Source organism: Priapulus caudatus, unplaced genomic scaffold, assembly GCF_000485595.1.
Source record: "Priapulus caudatus unplaced genomic scaffold, Priapulus_caudatus-5.0.1 Scaffold681, whole genome shotgun sequence".
NCBI classification, from domain to species: Eukaryota; Metazoa; Priapulida; class Priapulimorpha; order Priapulimorphida; family Priapulidae; genus Priapulus; species Priapulus caudatus.
Window position 1 is genome coordinate 73,539 of NW_014577742.1, and position 16,814 is coordinate 90,352.

Here is a 16,814-nt window from a genome sequence, read left to right on the forward strand (position 1 = left end):
AGGAAATTGCTCCAATAAACACAAACGCTACTGAACAAGAAACTCTTCGCCGAAAGTTAGCAAATAATCCCGGAAAATCCTCTATAAAGAGTAGGTAAAACGTTGTAACTCTGTTTGAATATCATAAACTATCGGGGTAAGTTACAGCAAGCTGAGATATCTAAATACTGACAGGTCTCTCGAGAAACGGCGACACGAATTCTATTTTTATCTTCCAATCACAGGTCGGCGCAGCAATTCCGTCTGTTTTGAGCCAGGCACAGCAAGCTGGACGCGGGGTGAAGTGTAAAAAATGTGTGATATGAAGCAGCAGTAGAATCCTAAAGCTGGTATGATTTGACAGATCCAGACTGAGGATCTCCGGTAGAACAATTTCTATTGTTAAACTATTAATCTATTAAAAAATACTATTTCAGTAAGGTCATTTCCACCGGTTAGCAGGAGCATAAGGTACGATATTGTAAAAACCATGTGGGACACTTATAGCAAGGCATCTTCGTTGCACGTACATGTACATCTCGTTTAATCACGTACGTACATCTCGGTCGTAAACAGTCTGAGTCACATACGCACATCTCAATCTACGCAGTCACATACGCACATCTCAATCTACAGTCACATACGCCACATTCTCAAATCTTACAGTCACATACGCACATCTAAATCTACAGTCACATACGCACATGTTCTCAATCTTACAGTCACATTACGCACATCTCAATCTCACAAGTTACATTATACGTGTATGTTGCGGGAGCGCTTATTGCCTCCAACAATCTAAAACGTATTACGTCTGGACGACAGAATTACTTCGGTCTAGGAGCGTATTGCAGGCCCTATTGCTGCGTGTTTACATTGGATCTCTCAGTCTACAGTCACATACGTAAACACTGAGTTTACAGTCACACAATTCTCAATCTACTGTCCATACGTAGCCTCGTAGGCCCGCCTACATCTACATACAGTTAACACGTACAACGGTAGGCCTACATAGTACATGCATTATACACGTCACATGATTATGATACGGCGTACAAACCCATTCTCACGCACTTGAACATGAAAGCCGTATCTAACTCACTCCGGACCGCAAACTGAATAAGCTCATGATGATCACATTGAATGGCCACAATTAATTACACTAATAACGTTATTCATGGAGTTAGTTTATTTAAGATTTATGCTTGCCTGCGCTGCCGATTCCGCCTGTGTTGCTCTGCTTAAGCCGCAAATATTTACCGGTTTACAATATGCCACAGTCGACTTTGGCCAAACATTCAACTCCGTGCGGAGCACGGGTATTTGCTAGTCATTAGTAATGCTGATAGGGTCTATGTCCCCTGGGATACTGCCGGAACGTACCCTGGTACTATCTAATATGCCGGACCGTACCTCGCCTACTCCACTAACGAGTCTAGGGAGTCACCTACGCCAGACCTTGTGTTTTAAGGTGCGCGATCGTTCGTTGTATTTTTAGATAAAGTTTTAATAGTCTGCTTTGAAAAATTGAGTGTTGTTCCTTTTTGACTAAACATGCTAAATGTATGATTCAAGTTATCCACATGTTCAAGAACTGATATTTTGTTAGATGAAAAAAAATCACCTAAAAAATGTCAAAATTTAGAGTACAAATGCAGAGCTAATTTTTATCCCAAAATGCTGGAAATGGCATTTCATGAAGTCTAGTTTGCAATTTTTTTCCCCAAACCCCCCTAGTTTGCCTCGTGCCCTGTGGGCACTCCGATGCAAATCACACACCTCGGCAAGCCAAGGTGTGCAATTTTTCACTCGCCTGCCTTTTCCAAAACACAAGGACTGCTACGCCTACTCCCTAACCCAAACCCTAACCCTAATCCTAACCCTAACCATATCAAATAGTGACCAGGGTAAGTTCCGGTATACCGGACCGTACCCAGGGTACCCCCGTTCCGGCAGTACCCTGGGGGACATAGACCCTATGAGCATTAGTAATGCTCATTGGGTCTATGTCCCCCAGGGTACTGCCGGAACGTACCCTGGGTACGGTCCGGTATACCAGAACGTACCCTGGTCACTATTTGATATGGTTAGGGTTAGGTTTAGGGTTCGGGTTCGGGTTAGGGAGTAGGGGTAGACGACTCCCTAGACTCGTTAGTGGAGTAGGCTAGGTACGGTCCGGCATATAATATAGTACCAGGGTACGTTTCGGCAGTACCCCGGGGGACATAGACCCTATCAGCATTAGTAATACTAATAGTAATAGTAATACTAATAGTAATACTAATACTAGTATGTATAGCATGCAGGACAGTGGCAGCAGGTGGCGAAATTGTATTACGAAGGAGCATTTGAACGGTGCTTACATAGAATTATTAGTCGATAAAGAATACATGTACATTGAGACATAGTATTACTATTAGTAATACTAAATACAATTTGTGTACATTTATAATCAATTTATTAATATTAGTAACATTACTGAAACGGTCCAACGACCAAGTATTAATGCACACTTCCTAGCCACCAAATAGATACCTTTTTATTCTCAGTACGCATCTCGTCGTTGGGGTTTCCTTTTCCCAGTCTTTGCTGTGTAAGGGATCCCACGTACTGGCCTGTTGACTTGCGAATTCGTTAGCTAGAGCAACTAGATTCAACGCTTCCTTAGCTTCAGCCATGTTTTGCAATCTAACAACAACATCAAGGTGGGACCGATACTAGCGCCGCGACATAACTAACGGAGAAAAGGAGTTGAGTTAGGAAGCGTGCTGGTTATGTCCAGTATGCCATATTTGGTTCAATCGCAGTAAAAGCCGCTATGCAAGGCCGTGCCAAACAGTGCTGCCAAACCGTATATATATAATAGTAAGGATTGGCTTTGATTTAGAAATATTACATGTAATATAATGTTAATAAATATAAATAAATAATCATAACTATAACACATTTTTAACTGTAATATAATCAAAATGATGTTTTATTTTCCATTCCAGGTATTTATATTATAATACCGGCTATTATAATCAACTAGCTATTACCCGTCCTCAGACGTGGTTTAGTGGGGTCGTATTGAACGAGGCGTTAACCATTTATCTTCTCGCTTTTATTGCAGGATGTATTAGCAGTAAGACGAAAAATAATGATATTTATACTGGAGCAATATCAATATTTCGTTTAAAAAAATATTGATCTAAATATATATAAAATCAGATGATTTACTTTAATTACTACAATTTAAAAAAGAAGAAATGGGGATTTCATAGACAATTTCACTTTTTTAGATATTTATTTGAAATACATTCTGTTAGAGAAGCCATCATTAAAATAAAATTTTAAAAAAAAAGCAAAATGCATTGAGTAGTTTTGAGACATATTTTCTTTGAACTCAGTGGCAACGGCGACCGGGCAGGTTACACCTCCCGTTGTCAATATTGCACACACGCGCGCCGCACAGACACACACGATCACACACACCGCGCCGCACGGCACGCAACACACCGCATTCACACACACACTGGGCTTGCGCACGCACAATCCAACACGCGCACCCACGCACAACATACCAATTTGACAACATTGCTAGGCCCGCGCACACACACACGCATACCATAACATTGCATACATACATAGCATAACTACATATATATACATACAGTACATATACACGTCCATAGCAACTACACACACACAACACACACACACACACACACACACGACACACGCACACGCACCAACGACACACGCAACACACGCACATACACATACCACATACACATTACACAACACATTACAACTGCAGGCACGACTCCGTATGGGTTTGTCTTAAATTTTAGCACTCAACAGCTGTGGCGGCAGTGATTGCTGTTTTATACACCGCAGCCGCATATGATCTTTGGTGTGTGCGTGCCGCGTGTGCGTGCGTGCGCTCGTCTGCGCGTGCGTGGTGTGTGCCGTTCTGCGTGCCGAGTGCGTCGCGTTCGTGCGTGTCTACAGTGGTGGCTTACTATGCTAGGTGAAGGCTCCACCTAATTAATCTTATTATATACCTTATTCACATTTATAAAAGCTAATATTATCATTAAACACTGTTCACCGTGAGAAAACACATTAATAGTTTAACACAATATGTCAAAAGGATTATGGATACTATAGTATAGTGTTGGTATGTTGTGTAGCTCTTAGACAATCCGAAACGGCGTCCTAAAATGTCAGAGCTTGTCGGAAGCCAGGTAAGCGCGGGCACGGTTACACCTCCCGTTGTTCAAATAGTTGCACACCGCGTCCACGCACGCACACACGTATCAATCACATACGGCAGCGCACATACAACCACACGCGCACCCACGCACACACATACACATTTAACACACACACGGGGGAGTCCACACACATAAACCACACTGCCCACACCACAACCAACGCACTCACGCATCACGCACAAACGCACACGCACACGCACAGCACACGCACACGCACCACGCACACGCCACACGCACACGCACGATGCCCGCACAACGCAAGCACAGCGCACACGCCACACGCACAGACACGCACACGCACACGCACACGCACACGCAACGCACACCACACGCACACGACACGCACACGCACACGCACACGCAGCCGACCACCACGCACACGCACACGCACGCGCACACGCACACGCACACGCACACGCACACGCACACGCCGACACGCACACGCAACACGCATCACGCACACCACCGCACGACGCACACGCACACGCAGCACGCACACGCACACGCACACGCACACCACACACACACACACACACACACACAACACCACACACACACACACACACACACCACACACACACAGCACCACACACTACACACAAACACACCACCACACACACACACGCAGCACACACACACACACACACACACACACACACGACACACACAACACACACACACACAACCACACACACACACACACACACACACACACACACACACACACCACACAACCACACACACACACCACACACACACACACACACACACACACAACACACACGACCACACACACACACACACCACAACACACACACACACACACACACACACACACACCCACACAGCATCTACACACACACACACCACACACACACACACACACGACACACACACCACACACACCACCACACACACACACACACCACACACACAACAACACACACACACACACACACACACACACACACACACACCACAACAACAACACAGCACAACACACACACACAACCACACACACACAGACACCCCACACACACACACGCACACACACAGCACACACAGACACACACAACACCACACACAGCGAACATACATGCAGGCTCTGTATGCTCTCTCGCTTGAAAGTTGTCATTAAATTCGGCCTCACAGCTGTGGTGCGGCAGTGCTTGGTTGTTTAACACCTGAGCCGCAGGCATTTGGTGGAGTGCGTGTGTGCGCATGCCGGATTTGGAGCCATCTAAAAGTGGTGGGTCGTTTCCGACGAATGCCGAAGTTCTTCGGGCACATCACTTTTAAAAATTGCTCAAAAAGTCACCTTCTATGATCGAAAAGATCGCGTTCTAACGTAGCGCGAATGTATTCGGCGACGGCCCACAAGGCGTCCCCAGCTCGATTCATGCGCGAGGCGACACGCGGCACGGTTTCGGAGGAGATACGGAAAACGACACTTCGGCTCTTTCTACTATTATATAGTAGATAATAAATATCCTAGTCCGAATTACGGCCTCGATTTCCCAATATTTCAATTGTTCAATATTTCAATAACTCGGGCTATATATATATCAGATATTCATCGATAGATCTATGTGAGGTTATATCGTCTTTAGATAATATCTGGGGTGAATAATGACAAATAAAGTCATTAGCGACCACTGGTAATATTCACGGAGTGTATCATAGCCTAAGTTTCAATCTAATAAACGTTATTCTTGGTCTATGGTTGTATATAATAATCTCTGCACAGAACACATCCAGTGTTGCGGCACCATCTCGTGAGAGAAAACTTTGCAAACGTTCAATACAAATATAGAGACTGCGAAAAAATTAGGGGTGAGAGAAGAATTGCTGCATATAAGTTGTAAATGCCATAGAGTATTTGTGAAGGTTATGATTCATTCGTCTTAAACGCAGTATATCAAGGACAACTACCAGGCAAGTGTCTGAGTATCATATATTGAAATAATTATGAACACTACAGATGTAAATAAACATTTCAATGCAGCAGAGATAACAACCAATCTGGAAATGACTACAACAGCACCAATAAACAATTATTAAACTTTATAGGTTGATATAAAAATGGCTATGCAATCATAGAATGATATAGAGATACTCGAGCATCATTGAATAATTTAAAGAGGATTTAACACAAATTGATAAACAAAATCCTGAGCATCTGCCAGCTCACTTATATCACACTAAACGTACTCGCTATCATACACATTCACAATAAGATTCAGTTAAAAAAAATATATATATATAGTCATTATAGTGTGTTATTACAAAAATACGGTTACATTCAGTTTACATAAAATCACTTTGGCAGTTTGTACCTGAGATCATGCACTAATTCTAAAAAACGCATTTGTCACGTTGCACGTTCAAAAAATATTACAGAAATTTCACATGTTTACATATAAATATGCACTTTAGACCTACTGCATGCATGCATTATCCTAACACCAGACTACATACATAATACCTACTGGCTTCACTTAGGTTATGGCAGCATTGCTGCTAGTATTTCTTTTCTCTACCATAGTTGCCAGTCTCTCTTCACTCTACCATTGCTGCTAGTATCCCCTCTATCTAACTCTGCTACTAGTATTGCCTCTGTCTACCCCTGCTGGTTGTATACCTTCAGTCTACCACTGCTGCTAGTCTCTCCTTACTCTACCATTGCGGCTAGGATCTCATTGCTCTACCATTGCTGCCGCTATGACTTCTTGTGCCTGTGTCGTTTTAAACCAGGCATTTTTGAATCCGTCAGTGCAACCAGCAGCACTTTCTGTAGCAGCAATGTCCATTTCCCTGCAAAATGTGAAGATTGCTCAATTATTATATATATGCATAAACATGCCAGACACATGTCGAATGATTATATCAGCAGGTATGCAAACACCAAATATTATAAGATTGTGTACCACAGTCACAAATATCAAAGTACAAAAACGTCTTTTCCTATCCAGTTTCACTCCCGCGAATGAAACTTATAGTTTAACATCACAAGTCACTCGAGGTAGAAACCAGTGTTCGCTCAACATAAATAACCACATGAACCCAACTTTATATAAATCACGTTAATTTCGTAAAAAGCCTTACGTGTAGCTCCTTGCAGAAACAGGCGCCCTCTACCAATGACTGTTGCGTAGTACACGGGAATTCCAAGCAGATGGATGCAGATACCAACGACGAGTAACTGTGGCTCCAGGATCACTGGCACCAAGATGAGGTACCCGCAAACGAGCAGGAACAGGACCGGCACCATCATTGGAACCTTGCAGAAGCACGTCACACTTAGATGTTAGTAGTTATAATTGACCCGTCCATCAGGAGTGATTGACAGGCAGGTCTAACAAGTCATTGTTGTGATAGGACGTTTTATAAGACAATGCTTGGCAAAGAAATGTTCCCAAGTCGACAATTTAGTGTGCGCACGTGAAAAACATGTATAAGCAGATCTAACTTGACCGACTTCACAATAAAATTAAAAACCTGGTATATGGTTATCTCAATCAGATATATAGGAAAACTGCAGGATCATGGATAAGCTACCTTTGCATCAAAGCATTCTATGTTAGTATAGAATACAAGAGTAAGTGGTTCGATTAGCGACCTATACCGAGTATGGATACTATGATTCAATGGATGTTTTTTGCTTTGGATAAACAGAGACTGTAGATGCAGTGTCATATGATTCACTATCGCACGAGAAGACAGAGATACTGAAGGAACACGTTGGATACCAGCTGTATAAAAACTTGAACTAAACGGCACCTATAATTGGCACCTCATGATCAACGCACGCTAAAGGACAGGATGCATACTGAGCTGACAAAGCGCAAAACGTGACTACTATCTACTCTCTACCTTGAATGGCCGAGGCAGATCGGGACGCTTAATGCGCAGGTAGATCTGACAGATGGCGCCACCGGCCACCATAATCCAGCGCCAGCAGCCATAACTACGGTGCAGATAGTCAATGTCGCCGACACTGAAGAGAATCATGAGAGAAGCCATCATACCCTGAAGAAAGAAGTCACCTGTAGTCAAGACAATATCAAATGCAGGACTGCTCTCAGAGCTGTTCTATTTCTAAACCACATAAGCTAAATTCCACCAGCTCTCTGATACGCTACACGACCAACTCATAAATGTCAAAATTTAAAAAAGCGAATAGGTTTTCATTTTCTGATTACTACCCTAGCTGTATCGCGGTAGTTATCCAAAATTGTCAACAGTCCATATATATGTAAACTACAGTATGCATACATGCAAATCGCGCTTTAAGCATGCTCGCGTGTTCACGCAGGGCTAGCACATTATAAGATGGCTTAACGCATATATCTGCTTGCTAGTAATCAAATACATGCCACGTACATTGAGTAGGAGTGCTGGGAGTGGGGTGATCCTTCCAACACTGACCATTGCTAACAGCTCCGGCAGCTGATGTCCATCTCTTGCTCCAGCAAAGTAAACCCTGTAATCACCGACAGCTGTAGAATGAGAGACTATGTAGGAAACACTGTACCACCTTCCACCCACCTCACACATATGTTGCATCCACTTCTTACATACCTTCCAGTGCTTCCACACATCTCACACATCCCTTACATCTGTCTCGCACATACCTCACGCCCATCTCTCACATCCCTACACCAATCTCACACATACATTACATCCACTTCATACATACCTATACCTATGGCATGCATAGATTTCGCCTTTCTTACATGTGACCCATTAACACCTACCTTCCACCCATGAATATATTTCCATTGAGCGATCCCATAAGCGAGAGAATGACGAGGAGAGGCATGACAGCTGCAAAGGCACCCATTGTCTGTCTGGCAAACGCCTGCAGCCAGGAGAAGCAACAATCATTATGTTAGCCAGTGTTATCTAAGTCAATATAGCTGTATAGTAGGCTGGGTGGGCCCTATTATAAAAAAACACATAAATAGTTACGATTACGATAAGTTTAAAATGTTGCAACTTTTACACAATGCTTGATTTCAAGGTTTACCTCATTTTAGACACATTTTCGATGTGTAATGACATAACTGTGATGTTTTTGACAACATAGGTAAGATAGTAATGAGCCATTAATGCGGGCTATGCGCTAAGCAGGAGAGATAAGGAGAGAGAGAGAGAGCACATATAGAGAGCAAGAGATAGCATAGAAAAAAAACCTGGGAGAGTAAGAGATAGGGCAGGACAAAGAATGAGCAAGAGCTTGAGGGAGGGTGGAAGACAGGAAAAATGAGAAAAACAGCACAGGAGAAAAGAGAGAGAAAGAGAGAGGGAGAGAGAGAGAAAGAAAGAAAAAGACAGAAATAGAGGGTGAAAAAAGAAGAAACAAACAAGAAATGCCAGAAAGAGAAACTGGAGGGAATGTACACACACGACAAAAATAACACACAAATTACCACTAATGTAGTTACCATGGCGACAACCCCAGTGTCAAGAAGCTCTTGCTGAGGTAAAACCAGCATGTAGGCAAGATTTGTCAACACAAATAGAGCAGTGACCAGACACATGGAAATCAACAGTGCCCGAGGAAGATTTCTGCCAAGAAGTAAGCGCCACAATCAGCATTGCACACTGTATAATCACGACTACAAGCATATTGACATGCAATAATTGACACATATAATCTAGCTGCAATAACTGAGTACGTAGAAGCATACAAAGAAATAAATGAGCAGGAGGAGGAGGAGGAGGGGAGGACGACGAGGAGGAGGAGGCAGAGAAGGAGAAGGATGAGATTCAGGAGGCAGAGGAAGAGAAGAGAACAGAAGGGGAGAAGAGGGGGAATAGAGAGAGAGGAAGGATATAGGAACAAAGGGATAGGATAATGGAGATGGGATATATCACATACTTTTTAGGGTTTTTCAATTCCTCTGTTGCAAAGTTGAGGGTCTCCCTACAAAAAACAAGTACAAATACACGTGTGCTGATTGTCACATATTTTTTATCTTTTGTTATGCACTTTTAGTCACACATGAGAGCTGGTAATACGAGTAGTACATCACTACAGGGTGTAGTACCATTGTAATTCTTTCACACCATTAGCAAACTACTGTGTACCCTAGTGCCACATCTACTGACACAATGCACAAACACAATCAATGTCACCAAAATCGAGATTTTCTCAAAACAAGTGCCGCAGACCACAGCGCTCAACTGACGTGTACTGTAGCCAGGTATTCTTCTGATAAACTCACTGGCAACCGAATCAAGTGCGCCCTCCTGCCACCGCGTTCGCGCTCAGAGCATATATCTAGGATACTACTAATACAGATTTAAAATCTATGATAGGCTATACCTACTGGTAGTACAGGGGCTCTAATAGCAAAAGCAGTTCAGTCCTTTGTTAACAGTCAACAAATCCATGTTTAACCCTCCTCTTGAGGGTCAAAAGGTTATCCAACACTTACTCGTCGCATGTCAGCGGAAAGTACATTTCATGGTCCTTTCAATAAAGCCATAAAAATGGTAGGTTACCGCTGAAACAAAAAAGTTTTCCAATCGCTCCGTCAGACCATGTCCTCAGAAAATGTCTATCTACCCTGTGCCCCATTGACCTTTGACCTGTGACCTTCAATTTCGGCACAGTGATGGCTTTTCCTACCATGATGCTATACACCGACTATCACGAGCCTAGGTCGAGCCGTTTAGATTTGTGCCGCAATTCTGCATTTCCTCCCTATACCTTAAGTTAAGGAGGGAATGTTCCCCCTAACCTATTAATTTTTTACACCTCTTGACCTTTGACCTTTGACCCCCCCAGCTTCGACATCCCAACTCGTTTTCGGATTCCCCCCCCCCCCACGCCCCCAATATCGTTACCGTACGTCGAGCGGTTAAGATTTGTGCCCAACTGTTGACGGACGCGTGGACGGACGGACGGACGCACGCACGGATGCACGGACAATCATGCGATTCTACAAGCTGCATCTGACTATGTCAGATGAGCTAAAAAAACCCTGTCACTGGAAATCACATAGTTTATAGCACATGATTAAAAACAACGTTCGTAAGAGTACCATCCAGAATAAGCATACAGTCCCCAGTACAGAGCTGTCGAGATGCTTCCTATCTCGCGTGAGGTGCCCTCGAAGGCTTGGCCCTGTGTAAGGAAATTCAGCGGCTCTTGCGCTAGGTGCACGCAGCCGAAGATGATTATAGCCCCCAGGGCAACACACTTGCAGTAGAAAGATGCCGATTCCAGGTTGCAGGTCCAGTGGACGCTGTAGGAGTTGATGGCGACAATTGCCCCTAGCAGGAGTGATGCAGAAAGCCAGTTAGTAGGCATGAGGAAGTGAGCCGGAGAGTAGATGAATGTGAACGAGGTGATGAGTGAGTGAGTGTGAGTGAGTGAGTGAGTGAGTGAGTGAGTGAGTGTGAGTGAGTGAGTGAGTGAGTGAGTGTGAGTGAGTGAGTGAGTGTGAGTGATTGAGTGTGAGTGAGTGTGAGTGAGTGAGTGTGAGTGAGCGAGTGAGTGAGTGAGTGACTGAGTGTGTGTGTGCGAGTGAGTGAGTGAGTGAGTGAGTGAGTGAGTGAGTGAGTGAGTGAGTGAGTGAGTGAGATTGAGTGAGTGAGTGAGTGAGTGAGTGAGATTGAGTGAACAAAGTAGTCAGCAAGCAGGTAAATTTACGACTTAGGAATCTAATTATTAAACTACTTATATTAATTGATTATCATATCTTTATGCTTTTTGCTACATGGCTTGTCCATGCTATTTATAGTAAAGGCTATAACATTCATGTTAATATCTACCACATCGCATTATTACCTTCGACGTTGCGCTTGACAGAGCTTGAAACAGATTAATTAAGGCCCACATATTTCATCGCACCAGATTATAAATAAGACGCACTCACACACACAACACAAGGCGACCATCCTCTCACTACAAGGAGCAGGTGGAGCCACACACTGCCAGTAGTGAAACAGTGTGCTGTAGCGAGCGATGGTCAATGCAACTATGGCCTGCTTCAGTGGACGCCGCATCCACAGCTCTGACCACAGAAACATGAACGATGACAGCGGTCCAAACGCTAACCTGTAGGGAAACCGCAGACGGCTGTCATCTGGTAAACAGCTAATTTCTCGAGAATAATATATATAATAAATATAATCTGAAAATAATCCAACTCTAGTTTCATTTCTAGCATTTGCATGTCATAACAATATATACAATAATGATATAACAAGTGATACCATGAACACGTCTACACAATGATACACGATGATGCAACGATAAGTTCACGATGTTGCTGATAAATACGAGTATTTATTACATGCATGCACTGTACTTACATTACTTATATTACTTACCTTAAGTACTGATATTGTCCTCCTGACTTCGGAACCATAAGTCCTAGTTCAGCGTAGCAGAGTACTCCTAAAAGGGTGAAGATACCACACCCAAACCAAACAGCTAGAGCCATACCTGGGGAACCTAATAGGACAGAGACATGGGCTGAATTATCTCACTTACAAGCATATCCTTGATGTAATGTGACGTCAGATAGCACGCATGTACAGATATGATTATCAAGTAAACATTATTAAACATCTGTCACAAGACTGAGCAAGGATACACAAGATTGAACACGTACATATATAGGAATGATTATACTTATGTGCATTCTGTATGTTGACAAAGCAATTCATACTTGACTGCTGAATGACATTACTTATCTGATATTCTCATCAACAGATTGCTATTTATATTCACTAAAGCCTAGAATTTATTTGACAACAGTACATAAAAGTTATTCATTCTCTTGTTCAATGGATGCTCAACAATAGTACATTATTTAATTTGCCGTAAAACCGAGTGAAGATCTGCAAAACTTTGATGAACTGCTAATGGCAACAAGGTTCTTCACTCACCGGCATGTGCCAGCACATTCTTAGGGGTCGTGAAGATTCCGGCACCGATGACGGCGCCCGTGACAAGAGCAACGGCCCTCAGCAACCCCACCGACTTGTGTAAGACATGATGCTGCTCATTCACGTAAAAATCACCGTGCTGCTGTGTGGATTGTGCACCCGTACAAGAATCCTCTTCCTCTTCATCCTCATGCATGTCTTGTGCTATACCACTGCACTGTGAAATAGAAGCGAGAAAAAGAGGTTACTTGATTTTCATGTCTTGATTTTGGTAATGCCTTTTACACCCACCATCTACTGGCAGTGGCTGATTATACGTCGTTCCGGAGATCTTTGAACCAAGTAAACCAATTTAATGCCATAATGGGTTTGATTCTGAATGATGAAGCCCATTTCATTTGTATGGTTAATTTGGTTCATGGTTCATTTGATAGTAGCCATGGGAATTCTGCTGCCGGACAGGTTCCTGTTGTGGAGCGAAGAGCTACACAAGTAAAGCTGCTAAGTAAAAGGCAATACTGAAAGTAACCGGGATATCTACCGAGAAGAAGAGCTATTGTCGACTATTGTATATTATACAGCAGGCTGAGCGGTTCATGGAGCGCTGAGCGAGCTGCGTTGGTCCAGTAGTTAGTTAGTTAAGGATAATGGGTTGTAATAGGCCTAGCCTAATGTGCACTCATATCTGGCGGTTTCCTGAATCGGTCGATTCTGGCCTTAAATTCGTTAGTCGTGGTAGCTGCGACTGCACTTTGTGGCGGTTTATTCCAGGGTTGCACCACTCTCTGGCTGAAAACGTTTTGTCGCACCTGGAGTATGGATTGTTGTTTATATAGTTTCATGTTATTTCCTCTTAGTGATGTTTTTGAGGCTGGACAAAAGAAAGTGTTTGGATTCAGTTTATATTTCCCTGTCATAATTTTGTATGATTCTATTAGGTCGCCTCTTAGTCTTCTGGTATGTAAAAATTGTAATCCTAAAAACTTCAGCCGGTCCTCGTACTTGACGTTTTTTTAACCTATATACTAGTTTGGTGGCCCTTCGTTGGACTTTTTCCATGTGCTCAATGTCTTTACTAAAGTAGGGAGACCAGGCCTGGATGCAGTACTCTAGGTGTGGACGTATAAATGTTTTGTATAGAATCAAGAAAGCTTTCTTGTCCAGGAACTTGAAGGACTTCCTGATTGACCGTAATACGTTGGTAGCTGTACAGGCTGCCTATATGCACTGCATCGTAGGTTTCATGTCGTTATAGATATCCAAACCCCAATGTCCTTTTCCTCCTCTTCCTCCTTCAAAATTCTTCTTTGGTCCCCGTCTTTCATTGTGTAGATATATTTGTTATTTTTACTGCCTATGTGCATCATTTTGCATTTGTCAACGTGAAATTTCAGGAGCCATGTTTTTGACCACTCACTTAATTTATCGAGGTCTGTCTGCAGAAAAATATTGTCTGTGATATGTTTCTTACTATATTCCAAATTTTTGTATCGTCTGCAAACATTTTCAACTTACAATTTACAAGGTCTGGTATATCGTTAACATAAATTAAAAACAGGATTGGACCAATGACTGATTCTTGAGGTACCGTACCCAGCTGTCGACGCTGCTCCACTCAGAAAATTCTCAGTGCAATGATACCCGCATCTTTCTGTCTGTCAGGAAACTTTCCAGCCATGCGATTAGGTTTCCCCTGATTCCGTAGCCTTTTAACTTACTTATGAGACGGCGGTGTGGAACCGTGTCGAAGGCCTTTTGGTAATCCAAAAATACTGTGTCCACCAAAAAAACACCACAAAAAAACATCATGTGCAAGTCCAATGCTGATGTCCACGAAGACGGGAATATAGTCACAGGCTAATATAGCAATTTTCTGCTCTTATATATGAGAGCAAATGTTTGTAGCCACTGTTCGCTAAGGTATATAGTAGCAAAATTTGTAGCTGATACAATGGCTACAAATCTGCTACATATATATAGGCATCGAATCTGTAGCTGATACAATTTATGGCTACAAATCTGCTACATATATATAGGCATCGAATCTGTAGCTGGTACAATGGCTACAAATCTGCTACATATATATAGGCATCGATTCTGTAGCTGATACAATGGCTACAAATCTTTTACACATATATATATATAGGCATCGAATCTGTAGCTGATACAATGGCTACAAATCTGCTACATGTATATAGAGCATCGAATCTGTAGCTGATACAATGGCTACAAATCTTTTATATCTATATAGTATCGTTATTCTGTAGCCAGTACAATGGCTACAAATCTGCTACATATATATAGGCATCGAATCTGTAGCTGATACAATGGCTACAAATCTTTTACATATATATAGGCATCGAATCTGTAGCTGATACAATGGCTACAAATCTTTTACATATATATATAGGCATCGAATCTGTAGCTGATACAATGGCTACAAATCTTTTACATATATATAGGCATCGATTCTGTAGCTGATACAATGGCTACAAATCTGCTACATATATATAGAGCATCAAATCTGTAGCTGATACAATGGCTACAAGTCTTTTACATCTATTATAGTATCATTGACATTAATCGAACATTATTCGAACGTTTCTAGAAGATTTGTCAGGCAGCTTTTTCCTGCCGCGAACCCGTGCTGGTGAGGGGTGAAAAGGTCATTAATGTTTAAGTGCTCTACAATGTGATCGTTTACCAGGGATTCCATCACTTTACATGTTACACAAGTTTGTTAGTGCCACCGGTCTATAATTTCCGGCATTAGCCATTACTTAGGCTGATTAGTCCTGCTTCCCTTCTTGAAGATTGGGGTAATTTCTGAGCATTTCCACTTCCAGGCTGTTGGTATCTTGCCTTCTAAAGAAGGCTTCTAAGTAGTTAGCATGCTGCTAGGTTCACTGCAAAAAGGCCTGATCTACATAGGGGTACACATAGGAATTATACAATGTAGGAAATAGGGTAATAAGTACCGGTTGTTTTTACACTTTGGCCACCTCTGTTTGTTATGATCCCATTGATCGCGTTCGTGTTCACTTGTCTGCTCGCCGAAATATTGCTGCTGTCAGCAGCGCCACCTTCATGGTTAAATTTGTAATGCTGACTTCTGATATGTATTTTAGATGGTAATAGATGTAATCAGAAGTAGATAATAGGGAAATTTCCCTATTACTAGTATTAGTATTATCTACTTCTGTCTGTAATCAAATCTGTATCAAATCTGTATCAATCTGTTATCAAATCTGTAGCTGATACAATGGCTACAAGTACAAGTCTTTTACACTATTATAGTATCATTGACATTAATCGAACATTATTCGAACGTTTCTAGAAGATTTGTCAGGCAGCTTTTTCCTGCCGCGAACCCGTGCTGGTGAGGGGTGAAAAGGTCATTAATGTTTAAGTGCTCTACAATGTGATCGTTTACCAGGGATTCCATCACTTTACATGTTACACTTGTTAGTGCCACCGGTCTATAATTTCCTGCATTAGCCATTACTTAGGCTGATTAGTCCTGCTTCCCTTCTTGAAGATTGGGGTGATTTCTGAGCATTTCCACTTCCAGGCTCAGGCCCGTAGTGGCCTCCCAAAAAGTGCCACTGCAGAAATATGTAGCCGATGCGGGGGGTCTGGGGGTACTCCCCCCGAAAAATTTTGAAACGT

The 16,814-nt window shown here is 42.5% G+C and overlaps 2 protein-coding genes across 7 annotated transcripts in view; both read right to left on the reverse strand.

Moving 5' to 3' along the window:
- Positions 1–2,675, reverse strand: part of LOC106812743 (ubiquitin-conjugating enzyme E2 Z-like) — a 9,826-nt gene extending 7,151 nt beyond the window's left edge. The window contains exon 1 of the mRNA XM_014816700.1: positions 2,515–2,675. Coding sequence (XP_014672186.1) covers positions 2,515–2,657 — 143 coding nt within the window. The 5' untranslated portion in view covers positions 2,658–2,675. The remainder of the gene's footprint in view (positions 1–2,514) is intronic.
- Positions 2,676–6,156: 3,481 nt separating this feature from the next.
- Positions 6,157–16,814, reverse strand: part of LOC106812744 (large neutral amino acids transporter small subunit 2-like) — a 14,154-nt gene continuing 3,496 nt past the window's right edge. For 2 of the 6 annotated variants that reach the window (XM_014816705.1, XM_014816706.1), the window contains exons 6-13: positions 11,291–11,449; positions 10,123–10,167; positions 9,686–9,809; positions 8,996–9,099; positions 8,622–8,721; positions 8,112–8,267; positions 7,344–7,518; positions 6,157–7,052 (exon numbers count right to left, since the gene is read on the reverse strand). In XM_014816705.1, coding sequence (XP_014672191.1) covers positions 6,958–7,052; positions 7,344–7,518; positions 8,112–8,267; positions 8,622–8,721; positions 8,996–9,099; positions 9,686–9,809; positions 10,123–10,167; positions 11,291–11,449 — 958 coding nt within the window. In that variant the 3' untranslated portion in view covers positions 6,157–6,957. The other 4 variants (XM_014816701.1, XM_014816703.1, XM_014816702.1 and 1 more) reach the window with 4 other exon arrangements.